We start from the raw sequence: 16,314 nt of genomic DNA, 5'->3' as shown, positions 1-16,314 counted from the left end.
CTGTGTATTAACTCCCGACTAAACCCGAATAACCGAAAAAGTTGACTGGCGCATGCATTAAAATCTACTTGGTGTGTGGATTGTTAAAAACAAGTGAAGATTAGAAATGAGGCTTATAGATTATATACTTAGAAATAAGGCTTGTGTAATGAAACCTCAGTGCCTCTGATACAGAAAAGCTGAATTCCTGTGAGAGAAAATAGAATGCTTCCACTTGAGGCGTTCGTTACGTGTCCGATGAACTTGAGCATGAACAGCATGTAAAAGTCAAACTGTCAGTTAATGCAAGTTGGGCATACTGATTGGAATTAATTTACATTTGAAGCCAGAATTGCAGCCTGCCTTGTTGCTTTTGTACCCTGATGTAATGAACATTGAGCCTTACACTTTTTTTTTTTTTTTCACCACAAAAAAACATTCGGGGCTATTAACAAAAGGTCCAGGGCTTTAGCCCTATCAGCCAGGGTCTAACTACGCCGCTGGTTCATGTTAAGGCACATATTACATTAAATCTTAGATTCTATTATTATGACCTAATTTATTGATATTAATACTAATTTATGAACTAAAAAGTTTTTTTGTTGAAAAAAAAAAACTAGCTGCTGTTTAAAGACGTTTATCTCTTTTAGAACTGGAAAATTTAAAACAAATCTTGTGGAGATTTTGTTTGTGTTCCGCAGCTCGCGCTCCAGTCGAATCACAAAGAAAAATGCAAACAAATGTGTCCCCTCTCAAGATATATGTCTATTGAGGTATGGATGCAATCTTTGTTTATTAAAATATAAAGTTACATTTAAGCAGATTAGAACCCAGGGCTGCTTATGCAAGGAGCAAATTAGTTACCACTAGACCACCCAGCCAGACTTTTAACAACAGAGGTGATTGATGTACTTCTCCAGTGACCAGTATTATCTCATGACTGAAAGTAGCAGACGTAGAGCTAAAGCTATCGCATTTATTATGTGAAATATTTCTTTTAGAGCTTGAACTGGTCATCAAACTGACTGTTCATATAAACAGACGATTTGAAATAATCTTTTACGAGCGCTCCTCATTGCTGTGCGAATTCAAATTAACGGCATGTAAGAATCTTGCTAGATTGACAAGAGAGGGATCCCTTCTAGACACAACCGACGAGCACAGACTTGGACAGCGTCTGCGTGTCAAGAAAATCTGCGTGGCGCGTGGTTGTGCTGATGACGAAATTTGCATCATGCATACATGTGCACAATCAGCAATAATACTTTGGCCTTCAGAGTGGGTCTTTTGATTTCCTTATGTGTTTGTGTTAGCTGGGAACACAAAAACAGTATTTTGTATACTTTCAAAATAAGAGTCCCTGGTGTATTTCGGCTTGTTTACAGTTAAAGTTGCTATATGTAAGATTGACAACAAGTGTTTGATATGGGTACTGCAGTCCAAATTCAAAATATTGGAGATTTGTCTGCCCCGCCCCAGACTCGAAGCTCATGTGGGTTGCCAGAATATTGACATGCAAATTAGCCAACTCAGCATCTGTTTTAAAGGATTTCTGGAAGCTGTCTCTATCTTCCAAAGGCATCTCCAGTATTTATCCTTGTTTTACTACGCCTCTGGTCATGGTGGTTTTTAGACGGATGGAGAGGCTTTTTAGGTTGGGTGGAATCTGTTATCTCTGATCCAGTTCATTTGCTGGTTTCCATGGCTGCAGCACGCAGTGTTGTTTGCCTGCAAACTTGTTCAAATATGGCAACCCGGCGGTGTCGAAATACTATTGGTGAAATACTATTATAAACATAAACAGAAATTCCGGCCCGGAATGGAAACTTCAAAGTAGAATATACTGGCTGTAGCATTGTTATCGGAGAAGCCAGTGTTTCAACTTAGCATGTTTCCTAATTCTCTAATGACATATTATGGTCATTTTATGATTTAGTACAGTAAAAATATTACATATAGCACCTTTAAAGGTCCTGTGTTATGAACCAAGTCTTGTTTTTTGTTTTATGGTTATTACTGGGATTTTGGTTGCAAAATAAACAGCATCTGGGATTTTATTCATTTTGGACTCTTGTAGCCTCTATGTCTGTCCCTGTCACAGTAAGGAAAGACTACAAATGTTTTAAACATTCAATAAATCGATTTTAAAAACTATCAACTGATTAATCGGTTATCTGCCTTTTTCATCAGCTAAGTTACTGTATCATATTGGCAAAATCCACTATTGGTCGGACTCTACTATAAAACAAAGTGGAACAGTAGCTATCAGTGCTGTGCTCTTGTGCTTTATGTGTGGAGGAGGAGGATACTGTTTGGCCTGCTCATCTCTTTCTCCTTCACAACACTTCTCGTTCTGTTGCTTACTCGTTCGTCACTCTGTCATCCTGTGCCCTCATGACATTCAAGGAGAGCGATGAATCACATCAGAGGAGAAAAGAACGGGATACAGAGCGTGAGAGAGAGAGGGAGAGAGATATTATGTATGTGTAACAAGCTCATAGCTCTTTGGCAAAGGAGGAAGCGGGAGATGGCGAAATCCAACACAAAAGGTATTTATTATACAAACAAAACAAACTCGCTTTTCAGCGGAAACTCAATGTTCACAGGAACAGCATGGTCTCAGGGTGAGTATGTGGCTCTCTCTCTCTCCCGCTGGTGTCTGGCTCGCTCTTAAATCCGTCTCCACTCTCACTGCAATGACAAACAGCTGTTAGAGACAATCAATGACAGGTGATGACCCTCACCATTCTGATCTCCCGATATCGCTCTACATTCACAAGCTGGCGCTCGACCATGCCCCCACCACCACAGTATGAAAATCAACATATCTTAAAAATATGAAGGATTTATGTACACAGTTTCTGTGAGGGAGAGTTAAAATGAGAGTGAGAGTGAGAAAGATATATGGCTGTGAGGATGGAGAGAATGTGTATGTTATTGAGTTAGAAGAAGGTGGATGTGATTTTAGCTTGAAGTGGAAAATATATGTAGTCTTGAGAGGTGTTTTACGGAAGAGAGGGAGAGTTAGACAAAGAAACAGACTGTGTATTTGTGCAACTGGGAAAACAAGGATGTATTTAATGTCCTCTGTTAACCTCTGTCCTCTGAAAACCCTTTGTGCTTTGTCATTTGTTTCTGAAAAATCACTCACCATTTTTCCGTGACAGCTCATGTATTTACTGTAGTCCTGAACCACTCTATAGTTCCATATCTGACTGTGCAAAAATATGATAACAGATAAATCAAAACCCGTCTTAGATGAAGACAGATTAAAGTGCTAACATTATTATTTTTTTTATCTATAATAACTGCAAACAAATTGATAAGTAGTGTTGTGAAATGTTTTTGCAGTGAAGTTCATCTCAATTCATCTGAATTTTGACATTGTTTTACTTTTTGTTCTCTTTGCAGATCACAAAGCAACAGCTGCAGACCACTAAGGATCGCTTTGAGTCTTTTCTCAAAGGAGACACACAGATCGTGGCTGATGAGGCCTTCATCAATGCAGTTCAGAGCTACTATGAGGTAAAGTGCCATTGCAACTGTAGAATGGCTGCCAGAAATTCATTCTAATTAAAAGAAGTAATCATCCATGGCATTATTGGTTGCTCAGACCTTTTAACCTGCTTTTGACCTCAAACCTGACAGAGAATGTTTTGGTTTGATGTTTAACAAAAGCTAAAAAGGTAGTGGTTTCTAGATTTCACAAAGAAGTATGTTAATTTATAAAAGGAGTCATAGCATTAAGGCCCATTCACACCAAGAATGATAACTATAACGTAAACTACAAAGATAACTACATATATTAGCGTCCACACCAACAGATGATAACTTTCTGCTTATTCTAAGCATGCTCTGCAGTTATGTTTACAGTCAAGAAAATGGATGTAGATGACCTGCTACTGCTCTACGTTTTGCAAAGAAACCAAAAGAAAATCAGACGAAAATGATATTTATCATTCGTCAGATGGAAAAAAAATCACTCTGAAAGTGATCCCAACAATATCGTTCATCTGTGTCATTGTTGTAGTTGTGGTGTGGACTACGCTATTCTTAGAATTAGAACGAATTTTGAAACTTTGTGGTTATAGTTATCGTTATTGTTATAGTTCTTAGTTTCTCTACCCTAAACCTTAAAACTAAACCTAACAGATAGTGTCATAAAAAGCATATGTGAAATGAAAAATAGATGAGTTTTTTTAAAGTTAATACTCTATCGAGATTTAAATCAACAAAACAGACCTATCTACCCTAAACCTTAAAACTAAACCTAATCGCTAGTTTCATAAATAGCAGTTGTGAGATGAAAAATACAATTGCTGAAGCAACCACGTAATTTTGTGGTGCTTCTATGACAGTTTAAGATCACGTCAACTCGCATGCTCTTCAGGACTCGTACCTCTTTCCTTTGCAGGAGCATCGCAAGTGCAATGCTCTATCAGTTGCGCTACCATGCAATTTGGTCCCATTTGAACAAGCTTGTAAATGTAGTTGATAATGTAATGCAAATGTATTGCCTTACAAGTCATGTTATAAAAGTGTTTAGATGTCATAAGATAGCATTGTGTGAAGAACAGGGCAAAAAGTAAGTGTTTATGAACTACTAATCGAATATTTTACTCGTGATTTGTGTGAAAAGGAATAAAGGTTATTGTTGTTGTAGCGCCTCTAGTGTTCATTTCAGCAGGAAGCTGACATGAAATGAGCCACGTAAAAATTATTTTGCAAAATTGTAGGTATAGTCCTGTCCAAAAAAAAATGTTCTCTTTGAAGACCTGTTTCACTCAGAAATATGTCATGTTACATAAGTAAATTGGGTTGCGAATGCCATTTCGTGTTGACTTTAAGAATAAAATTTTTTTATTAGATACTAGATAAATGGTATTAGATAAGGACATTAAAAAGAATTGACAACCAGAGATTCTAGATGGTGTACAAGACATTTTTCTGTGAATTCACCAAAATTGTCCCCCAAATAATAATGAATACAAATGAGATCTGTGTCTCAGTACATGTGAGGTCATGGCAAAATATTAACCTTCTTCAAGCGATTAGCTCAGGCTAATGATAGCAGAAAACAATGATATCACAAACCAAGCCCTTGATTATTGTACTGGGTATTTGAAATGTAGAGTAGAATACCCAATTGTAGTTACCGAACTGCAGATTAGACAAAACATTTAGATGATGACACGCCTTTATATTAGTGAATTATCATACAAATGAGAGTGGCTAAATAGCCCTTCAGGGACAGCTCTCCTTAGCTAAAACACATCTCAAATACAAGTGCTTACACATGCTCTGGAAAGAGATCGCTATGCTAATGGATTAGAGTGTTGTGGTAAGGTCAATACATTACTTTTGCTATGTGTTTCTGTGGATGCTAATTAGTTTGCACAACATGCAGCAGGAAGTGGTTATTAGAACAAATTTTAAAATATTAATCTATTCAGTGTGTTTAATTGTCATTGTAGTATAATGTTTTCTTGTATCCAGTAGCATAGAAATATATTAGAAGAATATTACTGGAACAAAGATGGCTGAAACAGTGGGCGGGCACTGCTGCAATCTATGGCAGGTGGTATTAGGGGGTGGGACATTCTAAAAGAATGGACACACCCATAAGTGCAAGATGAGCCATCAATATTTTTGGTCTGTTTTCTCAGAAAAGAAAATGTTAATCTGTAATGTTAATAAGACCAAAAAAAGTTTTTAACTGTTTTGGGTTTGATATATTAATTTTCGGCTTTCAAACCATGTAAATGTTATCACCAAATTCAAACAATAAATGTTGTTTTGAAGCTTCTTAATGTGGTGACAAATCATGCTGATTCAAATGGATGCGCTGCATATAGCGCTCTTTCCGTGATCTTTAGAGTTCATAGAATAATAATTTATAACATTAGAAAGCTGACACTTTATTTTTCAACCCCCATCCACATCCCTATCGGAGTTGGGCACAGTGGAGACAGCCTCCGCCACCCTTTTCCATTTACCCACCGCTTACTTTCTGACGTGATGCTTTTTCCTTGCAGTAATTTCCTCATCAAGATCATCCAGCTCTTGTCTACTGAATTTTTTGTGTTTTTCTTTTCCTCCATGTCAAATTAAAAGTTATCAAATGGTTAGCAGCAAGTAAATTCTCCTATGATGTGTAGTGTCGTTAAACTAACACATCTTACACACTTTACATTCAAAAAATTATCATGAGGTGCTTGCTACTTTAAAAAAAAAAAAAAAAAAGGTAATAGATACATTTATCATTATGATTTATCAGTGTTGAAGGATTTAATGTGTAAGGCAAGACCATGAGCAGGCTGATCATTTTATTCTTAAAAAAACAGTTAAGATGTTCTTAAGAAAATATTTGAGAACTTCTGAAGAATTTTTCAAGAATTGCACTGAGGAAAGTTCTTACGAACTTCTTATAATATATTCTAAGAACTTTCTTAATTTTTTTCTTAAGAACATTTTCGTGAATCCGGCCCCAGCACAGGAGCTGGTTGACATCCACAGTGCGGCTCCGTGACGCTCAGACTGGGAGTTCAACTGAATGACGTCAAACACGCAGTTCATGGCATTTATACAGTATATTTGCTTAAAATTACCTTATTTGGGAATTAAAATGTGATTGGAATTTGAATGCCCAATAATCACGTTTGTCTCAAATAATCATGGTTAAATCACATAACCACGATCAGATGGTTATTTAATAATCGCAACAGGCCTACTTGGTTATATTACTGCAGTATATCATTGTAGATGATATTGTATCTATCACAGCATAGAATATTAAAGGAAAGCACTGAGACATAATTTACTCCAGCAGATTGGAGTGATTGATAACATGGTGAATGTTTTGAAGTCACCCAAGTGAAATATTTTGAAGGGCAGGGCTACTTCGCTGGTTCTACTGCAGAGAGCCTTTAAATTATTTTTTACCTCCCTCCCTCCATTTGACCTGCAGGTTTTCCTCAAGAGTGACCGTGTTGCCAAGATGGTCCAAACAGGAGGTTTATCTGCTCTGGACTGTCGCGAGGTGTTCAAGCGGCATATCGAGAAACGTGTTCGGAGCCTGCCAGAGATCGATGGTCTGAGCAAGGAGACGGTGCTGAGCTCCTGGATGGCAAAGTTTGACACCATCTACCGTGGAGACGAGGACCCACGCAAGGCACAGCAGCGCATGACAGCCAGTGCTGCATCCGAGCTCATCCTTAGCAAAGAACAGCTCTATGAGATGTTCCAACTGATCCTTGGAATCAAGAAATTTGAGCACCAGCTGCTGTACCAAGCCTGCCAGGTAGGTGGGACAAATAAAACCACAATAAAGGGGCTATATAACTTGCTAGTAAAGACACATGGTCAACAAGAACACAGCCTCATGCTGCATCTTAAAAGTTGTTAGGCTGAAAGGTACAGCATTTCCAAAACTTCATTTGGAGAATTTAACTGCACTGGGCTTAACAAGATAAAGAATCCCCCCCCCCATTAAATCTCTGTCTTTCAAATGTTCTTTGAAGACGGCTAACCCACTTTTCCTTTGCTGCTAGCTGACACTTGAGTGTGGGGAATTAGCATAACATCTCCCCATGTTCGTCACACAGAAAGCCAACAAAACCACTGCCAAAATGACAGAAAATCAGTGTTAGTCCATTTTGTTCATAATGGACCTTTTATTGCTCAGATGGGATGCTACTTTACAATAGAGCATTTACTTAGAGACTAAGTAAATGAGACTGCTTATCCAAATTAATTGTCCTCCATTCATAAATATGTCCAAATTTGCATTGTTGAAAGCACTCAAGGGATCAATAACATGTTGAAAAATACTTTTAGGAAAACGTGAGGGTACACATTTTTTTATTAGGTCTGTATACACTGGTAAACATATCTCCACATTGGACTGACAAACAGAAAGGGAGAGGAGCAGAATAAGACTCTAAGGAGGGAAGTTCAGCAGAAAATCTGCTTAGTCCTGGCACTGTTCATGTCAGTGTAGTCAAAACATCACAGTGCTGGCAGTGGCAAAATTGCTGCATCTGCCGACAAATAAACCCACAACCAGCATTTTTCTCCAGTTCTGTGTGACAAGTATTCCCACAAGCTAAAGCACTGTTCCCATGACAAGCAAACAATGTTTTGCCTTTATACTATCATTTTCTGTCAGACGATACGTAAACGTAAAGGTATAGTTAACTAAAAATGAAAAATTCGAACATTTATTCTTTCTTACATGGAACACAAAAAGGAGATGTCCAGACAATGAATTTGAATGGTGACTGAGGCTGACAGTTCCTAATATTCTGGCTAACATGTTCCTTTGTAAAAATGTCATATTGGTTTGCAACCTCATGAGTAAATGATGACAGAATTTTCTTTTCATTTAAAACAAAAATTTTGCCCTCTTTTAGACTGTAAAATCTGCAGTAATTCACATGTACCTAGGACCATATTTTATTAATTATAACTAATGATTGAATTTCATTAAAGCTTAGTGGATACAGAAAAACACTGGGTTTTTATGCACTTATAATTATGTATTTATGTGCAGCATAATGACAGTAGTGTGAACATTTTCTTACACAGGTTATAACAAAAATAGTTGAGACTAGATATGAGTTTTCTGAGGTTAATCCTAAAACTAAAGCTTCACATTTTAGGCTTGTAATATAGAGATTATTGTTGAACATCCGCAGTGGCATTTGATTTCTAGTGTAGATAGAGAAATCATGACTATCAAAAGAGTTATTTTGAAGCATATTCAATATTTTATGCATGCATTTGGGATGACTCAGAGTCTAGGATGTCATATCATCCTGTTGGCAAGATCAAAGATTTTTATCATCACAGAGCCATTGTAATTGCTCTGAGGAGTTATCAATCATCTGGTCAATCACTGCTCATTTATATTTGAGAAATGTCACGACAAGTAGTCTCACCTGAATTTAAGAAAGGCATTATATACTGGTTAAATTTCTGAGAAAGAAATAGAAGCGGATTTACCATAGGTTTGTTTATAGAGTAATTTTTTATAAATACATCTCAATAATTCTCTATAAGAATATCCCCAATAGATTCATACTATACTTACTGTACTATACTTAGGCCTAAGACAGTGTAGTGGCAGGCCTGTGTAGCATATTGAGAATGTTTTTCTATTTTGTCCTACCGATTAGATGCTGCTTTGAGGAAAAAATAAATGTATATATATATATATATATATATATATATATATATATATATATATATATATATATATATATATATATATATGTTGAAGTCACAAATTTTTTTAAGCACTCCACAGACTTCATATTAGGCAAACTATAGTTTTATAAGTCATTTAGGATATCTGTTTTGTGCATGACACAAGTAATTTTTCCAACAATTGTTTACAGACATATTGTTTCACTTTTAATTGACTATATCACAATTCCAGTGGGTCAGAAGTTTACATACACAAAATTAACTCTGCCTTAAAGCAGATTGGAAAATTCCATAAAAATTATTGCCTTTAGGCAATTAGGCAATTAGCCAATTAGCTACTGATAGGCTAATTAGCTAATTAGAGCCAATCGGAGGTGTACCTATGGGTGTATTTTAAGGCCTACCTTCAAACTCAGTGCCTCTTTGCTTGACATCATGGGACAATCATAGGAAATCAGCCAAGACCTAAGAAAAAAAATTGTGGGCCTCCACAAGTCTGGTTCATCCTTGGGGGCAATTTCCAGATGCCTGAAGGTACCACGTTCATCTGTACAAACAATAGTACACAAGTATAAACACCATGGGGACACAATAAGATGCATTCTGTCTCCTAGAGATGAACGTAGTTTAGTGAGAAAAGTGCAAATCAATCCCAGATCAACAGCAAAGGACTTTGTGAAGAAGGCTACCCAAAACGTTTGACCCAAGTTAAACAATTTAAAGGCAATGCTACCAAATACTAACAAAGTGTAAGTAAACTTCTGACCCACTGGGAATGTGACAAAATAAATAAAAGCTGAAGTATATCATTCTCTCTACTATTATTCTGATATTTCACATTCTTAAAATAGTGATCCTAACTGACCTAAGACAGGGAATGTTTTCTACAATTAAGTGTCAGGACTGTATATACAGTTGGCTCAAAAGTTTGCATACCCTGGCAGAAATTGTGAAATTTTGGCATTGATTTTGAAAATATGACTGATCATGCAAAAAAAATAATTGAAGGATAGTGATCATATGAAGCCATTTATTATCACATAGTTGTTTGGCTCCTTTTTAAATCATAATGATAACAGAAATCACCCAAATGGCCCTGATCAAAAGTTTACATACCCTTGAATGTTTGACCTTGTTACAGACACACAAGGTGACACACACAGGTTTAAATGGCAGTTAAAGGTTAATTTCCCACACCTGTGGCTTTTTAAATTGCAATTAGTGTCTGTGTATAAATAGTCAATGAGTTTGTTAGCTCTCACTTGGATGCACTGAGCAGGCTAGATACTGAGCCATGGGGAGCAGAAAAGAACTGTCAAAAGACCTGCGTTATAAGGTAATGGAAATTTATAAAGATAGAAAAGGATATAAAAAGAAATCCAAAGCCTTGAAAATGCCAGTCAGTACTGTTCAGTCACTTATTAAGAAGTGGAAAATTCGGGGATCTCTTGAGACCAAGCCAAGCTCAGGTAGACCAAGAAAGATTTCAGCCACAACTATCAGAAGAATTGTTCGGGATACAAAGAAAAACCCACAGGTAACCTCAGGAGAAATACAGGCTGCTCTGGAAAAAGACGGTATGGTTGTTTCAAGGAGCACAATACGACGATACTTGAACAAAAATGAGCTGCATGGTTGAGTTGCCAGAAAGAAGCCTTTACTGCACCAATGCCACAAAAAAGCCCAGTTACAATTTGCCCAACAACACCTTGACATGCCTCACAGCTTCTGGCACACTGTAATTTGGAGTGACGAAACCAAAATAGAGATTTATGGTCACAACCATAAGCGCTATGTTTAGAGAGGTGTCAACAAGGCCTATAGTGAAAAGAATACCATCCCCACTGTTAAGCATGGTGGTGGCTCACTGATGTTTTGGGGGTGTGTAAGCTCTAAAGGCACGGGGAATCTTGTGAAAATTGATGACAAGATGAATGAAGCATGTTATCAGGAAATACTGGCAGACAATTTGCATTCTTCTGCACGAAAGCTGCGCATGGGACACACTAGGGAATTTCCAGCACGACTATGACCCTAAGCACAAGGCCAAGTTGACCCTCCAGTGGTTACAGCAGAAAAAGTTGAAGGTTCTGGAGTGGCCATTACAGTCTCCTGACCTTAATATCATCGAGCCACTCTGGGGAGATCTCAAATGTGTGGTTCATGCAAGATGACCAAAGACTTTGCATGACCTGGAGGCTATTTGCCAAGACAAATGGGTAGCTACACCACCTGCAAGAATTTGGGGCATCATAGACAACTATTACAAAAGACTGCATGCTGTCATTAATGCTAAAGGGGGCAATACACAGTATTAAGAACTAAGGGTATGCAGACTTTTTAACAGGGGTCATTTCATTGTTTTCTTTGTTGCCATGTTTTGTTTTATGATTGTGCCATTCTGTTATAACCTACAGTTGAATATGAATCCCATAAGAAATAAAAGAAATGTGTTTTGCCTGCTCACTCATGTTTTCTTTAAAAATGGTACATACCAAATTCTCCAAGGGTATGCAAACTTTTGAGCACAACTGTATATATATATATATATATATATATATATATATATATATATATATATACATATGTTAAATAAGTGTGTTACAAACGATTTCTAACACTTCCATTATTTTAACTGCAGGTTTTTTCAACCTAGCCATTTAATCATTTTGAATAAATTCAGCTATTTAGTTTCCAATCAGTTTTCAAGCACAAACTTTATGTATTACTCAGACAACATGCATTGGTTTGGTCTCTTCACAATAAACCAAGCATATTTTGCCTTCGTAAAGCAAAAAATACATAAAATAAAGTATCTGCCTTGCTTTTTCCATTTATCCCCAGGACTGTGTTGTGTAGGTCGCAAGGCCATGTGTGGGAGGCATTTTCTCTTTGGCTGCCAAAAGATGCTTCATACGCCACCTGCAGTGTATTTAATGAAAGCATAATCACACATAATTGGCAAAAATTGTCTGCCGCTCTTTGAATTCAGCCGGAGCAACTGCGTTGTTGACTGCCCTGCACGTCACAAATAAAAACAAACAATCATTAAAAAAACCTTCATTAGCCCTTCCCATAGCTCTATATTTTACTTTTGAGAGGTGAGGCTATACAAATGAGATCGTTAGTCATTTGAATGTAGAGGCGCAGAGCATGTATCAAAGAGAACGTTATAATAACCCCATTTCTGTATTAATAAAAAAAACAACAGAAATCTCTTACAGGAAAGCTGTCAAATAAGGATTAATAAGAACGAATGTACTGTAGGTTTGCTCTCTGATTATTTTGCCACACTATGGTTAATTAACCGTGGCGGGCAGTTATGGAAGAAGTGTTTCAGCAAATAATGTTTGCAAACGAAGAGGTGTATTTAATGTTTGCCGGTGTAGATAGCAACTGAGTCAAGCACAGTCAACATGTCTTACTGTAATGCAGCATTTTAAATGTAATATTGTGCATATAAAACATTTTGTTGGTAACATCCTGGGGTCTATAGATATAATATTTTTTTGAATAACTTGAATATTTCACTATATTTCTTGAATACTACTTGACCTGTAGGAAAGAAAAAATCACTCTTTAATATGACATTTATTTCTCATAGACTATATTAACCTTCTGAGACCAGAGCGTTACTGCAATGGGCATTTTCGATTTCCCTTTTTGACTTGTAACTAGCACTTAATATACAAGCAAAAAAAAAATTTGTCAAACATTTTTTTTTTTTTTTTACTAGAGTAATTCATTTTCCTAAAAATGTATGTCCATATATGTGGACAGCAGGACTAAGTTGTCCACGTATGCTATAGAAAGTCAGATTTTTTAAAATCAGATGGTTTATTATGTTTCCTGTAGTGTTGGTTATTCGTGTTTTCAAGACATTACAGACATTACAGCTGATTTTCTGTAAAGCTGAATAAATTATTCTGATTCAAAGTAATGGCCAGTATCATCTAATCATTGCCAACCATGTTAAAATAAAATTTAGCATTATAAATTCTGAATCTACATTATGTAATGATTACCACTGTCCCATGTCTGCCAAACATGTTGAGTGGTCCAAACATCATCTGCAGCCTGAAACTAAACTTTTGGTAGGATTTTATGAGTGAATGTCCCCTTGCTCCCAGTTTAGTGAATGACTTAACCTTCAGGGTGCTGTCTGTGTGCACCGGTATCAGACAGTTCAAAATGCACCTTATTTTCATCCTAACTCCATATAAAGCCCCTGAAAGCAACATTTCCAGCTTTTGGATGAACCCATTGATTCTCAGTGTGAAAATGCACAATGAATATAGGAATGCATTTACAAATGTTAATGAAAAGTATGATGGTAAATCAATGGCAATAATCTGCGTGCGTTATTGATGCTCATACACACGATAGATTAAAGCCACGCGAAGAAAAAGGAAGAACTCGCGCGCATGAAATCTCCTTATGGCAAGCCACGAGTCTCAGAATAATGCGATAGTTTTAACGTGTGTACATCTAAAACGGCATATTTTGCGGCGTTCTAAACAACCATAAAGCCGTAAAATACGCCATAGTAATTTCAAACGGCATAAAAAAACGCATGAAAATAGTTTAAAATGCCATATTAGACAGTGTTTAGTGTATGTGAAAAGCATTAGGCACTTTTTACGGCATTTTCTATGTAGTATAATGAGCCCCGTCCACTGGTTTTCACAGCCAGTAAAGTTTGAGGTGTTCTCACCCAATCAGTTATGAACTGAGTCAGACCAGACCAGGTCACTGCTGCAGGTTCACGAGTTTGTTTGCCCACATAATCTTTAAGCTATTAAGGTTAAACTTATTTGGCTTGCTGTCCACGGTGGAGGGGCTCGAGGAAGCAGCTTTAACTCGAGCTCTGAAGTACCCCCTGGACTATTAATAGGAGATGATTACGTGGGGCAAAATGCCTAGGGTAAAGGTGGAGTTGGGGAGGTGAAGGGATGCTGGAAACAGCTGAGACCGAAAAGAGGTAAATGGCTGCTTATATACTCTGGCTGTTAATTGAAAGATTAGATGGACTCGCTCCTCCCGAACTTACGTTTTAGAACTTCATTTATTTCTGCAGAAGTGTGCTGGTGATTTTACAGGATATATATTCACTACCAGTCAAAAGTTTTGAAACACCTACTCATTCTTTATTATAATTTTTTTCACATTTTAGAATAATAGTAAATTCATTAAAATTATGGAATAACATAAATGGAACTATGGGAATTATGTTGTGACTAAACAAAATCCAAAATAAATCAAAACTGTGTTATATTTTAGCATCTTCAAAGTAGAATTCAAAAATTCTACTTTGCCTAGAATTTTCAGAAATGTACTCTTGATATATTCACAACCAACTTCTTGAGGTATCACCCTGGGATGCTTTTTAAACAGTACTGAAGGAGTTCCCATCTATATGCTGGGCACTTATTGGCTGCTTTTCTTTATTATTTGGTCCAAGTCATCAATTTCAAAAACTTTTTTTTTTTTTATTAAATTTTAGATTTATAATGAAATAAATTAATATGGTGGCACAATTATATTTTTGTCTACAAAACTAATTTCAAACATTTAAGCATATGCCTTCAGATCAAAAGATTTTTAAGATCATGTGAAACATTTCGGTCAATATATATATATATATATATATATATATATATATATATATATATATATATATATATATATATATATATAATATGTGTGTGTGTTTTTAATCAATCAATTAAAATACAGTGATAACGTACATTTATAATGATTTGTAATGAACTGCTGCTTTTTACCCCATTAATTCACCTTAATGCACCAGTGTTTTTCTTTTCTATTTGACATTTTGATGACATTTTGTACACAGAGGAAATTATAATAAGATGTATTACTCAAATAGTGGGTCAGCACCTGTAGTTAATGTATTCGTCTTATAAATGATTGTTATTGATAACATCAGTACTGCTTATGGTCAGATGAGGACACTATGCGCCCGTGATCTTTTCTCTAAACGTAGCACAGATTGGATGGGAGAGTTTCGTGATATTAAATAAATAATTATATTAAATAAATAAATGAATAATATACACTTGTACATGTGTGGTTTTTCCTGCTGTCAATTTGTTATTATTTTTTAATCATTATGAACATATTAAACATGTAGAATAGAATGAATGAAGATTTATTTTATTACTGTAATATACCATGAATGAAATCACAACATGCCGTATGTATAGATACAAAATAAAGCTGTTATTATTATTATCATCATAATCATTATTTTCCAAAGTAGGCTACAGTGTGCGTAGTTGAAAATACACATGGAAAGTACATATGTGACTAACTTGTTTCTGGGATAGCTCCGCAGCCATCTCAGATGCACAGAGTATATTATGTAAGTGTTGCAAACCCTTTTTCGATCTCTCATTTCTAATATTGTGCACTTTCTGTACATCCGCTATTTTAGTGAATGAGGGGATATGGGGCGATTTTGGACACAGCAATGGTCTATTTGTAGTAAAATGCCATGGTTATTTTTACTGTATGAAAGAGTTACATTTTTAACAAAGCATTATCACATCGGCATTTTACAATTGTGATAACTTATCACATATGAAGGCATATTATTATATCAAAAGAATATGAACATGTTTGCTCACGCTTTTTAAAATTTAATACGGTTGAATGTCTATTGAAGCTGGTTTGCACCACAGTTGATTACAAAAGTGATTTTGTAAGTCATAATAATGAGAATGTTTCTCATTATAATGAGATACTAAGTCACGGGTCAGCAACCTATGGCACACGTGCCAGCATTGGCATGCGGAGGGATAATCACTGGCACGCCAGCAACAGTGAGAGAGGAGTAGACTATTTTATTGATATAAATTCCGCACCTGCATTCCAGTCTACACCTTGATGTAATCCTTCCTCATGATCACGCAGCGTGTTTTCATAAGCTGAGGCTAAACAAAAAGATCAAATGTGACGAGACTGCATTATACGTAACAGACTCATGCAGTGCGTGCAAGCCATTCACGCATCATGAGCCGGCAGCGCTTCACATTCAGAGTATTAGAAGAATTTATAGAAGAACTATTAGAAGAATTTCACCATATATGTGCAAATGTATAATGTGTG

The 16,314-nt window shown here is 36.3% G+C and overlaps 1 protein-coding gene across 6 annotated transcripts in view; it reads left to right on the top strand.

Moving 5' to 3' along the window:
- The window catches only part of LOC127446569 (calcium-dependent secretion activator 1-like), a 165,354-nt gene that overhangs the window by 55,831 nt on the left and 93,209 nt on the right, over positions 1 to 16,314 (top strand). For all 6 annotated transcript variants that reach the window (XM_051707592.1, XM_051707591.1, XM_051707590.1 and 3 more), the window contains exons 2-3: positions 3,391 to 3,504; positions 6,947 to 7,279. In XM_051707592.1, coding sequence (XP_051563552.1) covers positions 3,391 to 3,504; positions 6,947 to 7,279 — 447 coding nt within the window. The remainder of the gene's footprint in view (positions 1 to 3,390; positions 3,505 to 6,946; positions 7,280 to 16,314) is intronic.

The sequence above is a fragment of the Myxocyprinus asiaticus genome, chromosome 9, assembly GCF_019703515.2.
Source record: "Myxocyprinus asiaticus isolate MX2 ecotype Aquarium Trade chromosome 9, UBuf_Myxa_2, whole genome shotgun sequence".
Taxonomy (NCBI): Eukaryota; Metazoa; Chordata; class Actinopteri; order Cypriniformes; family Catostomidae; genus Myxocyprinus; species Myxocyprinus asiaticus.
This window is presented reverse-complemented; position numbering and strand designations above follow the sequence as displayed.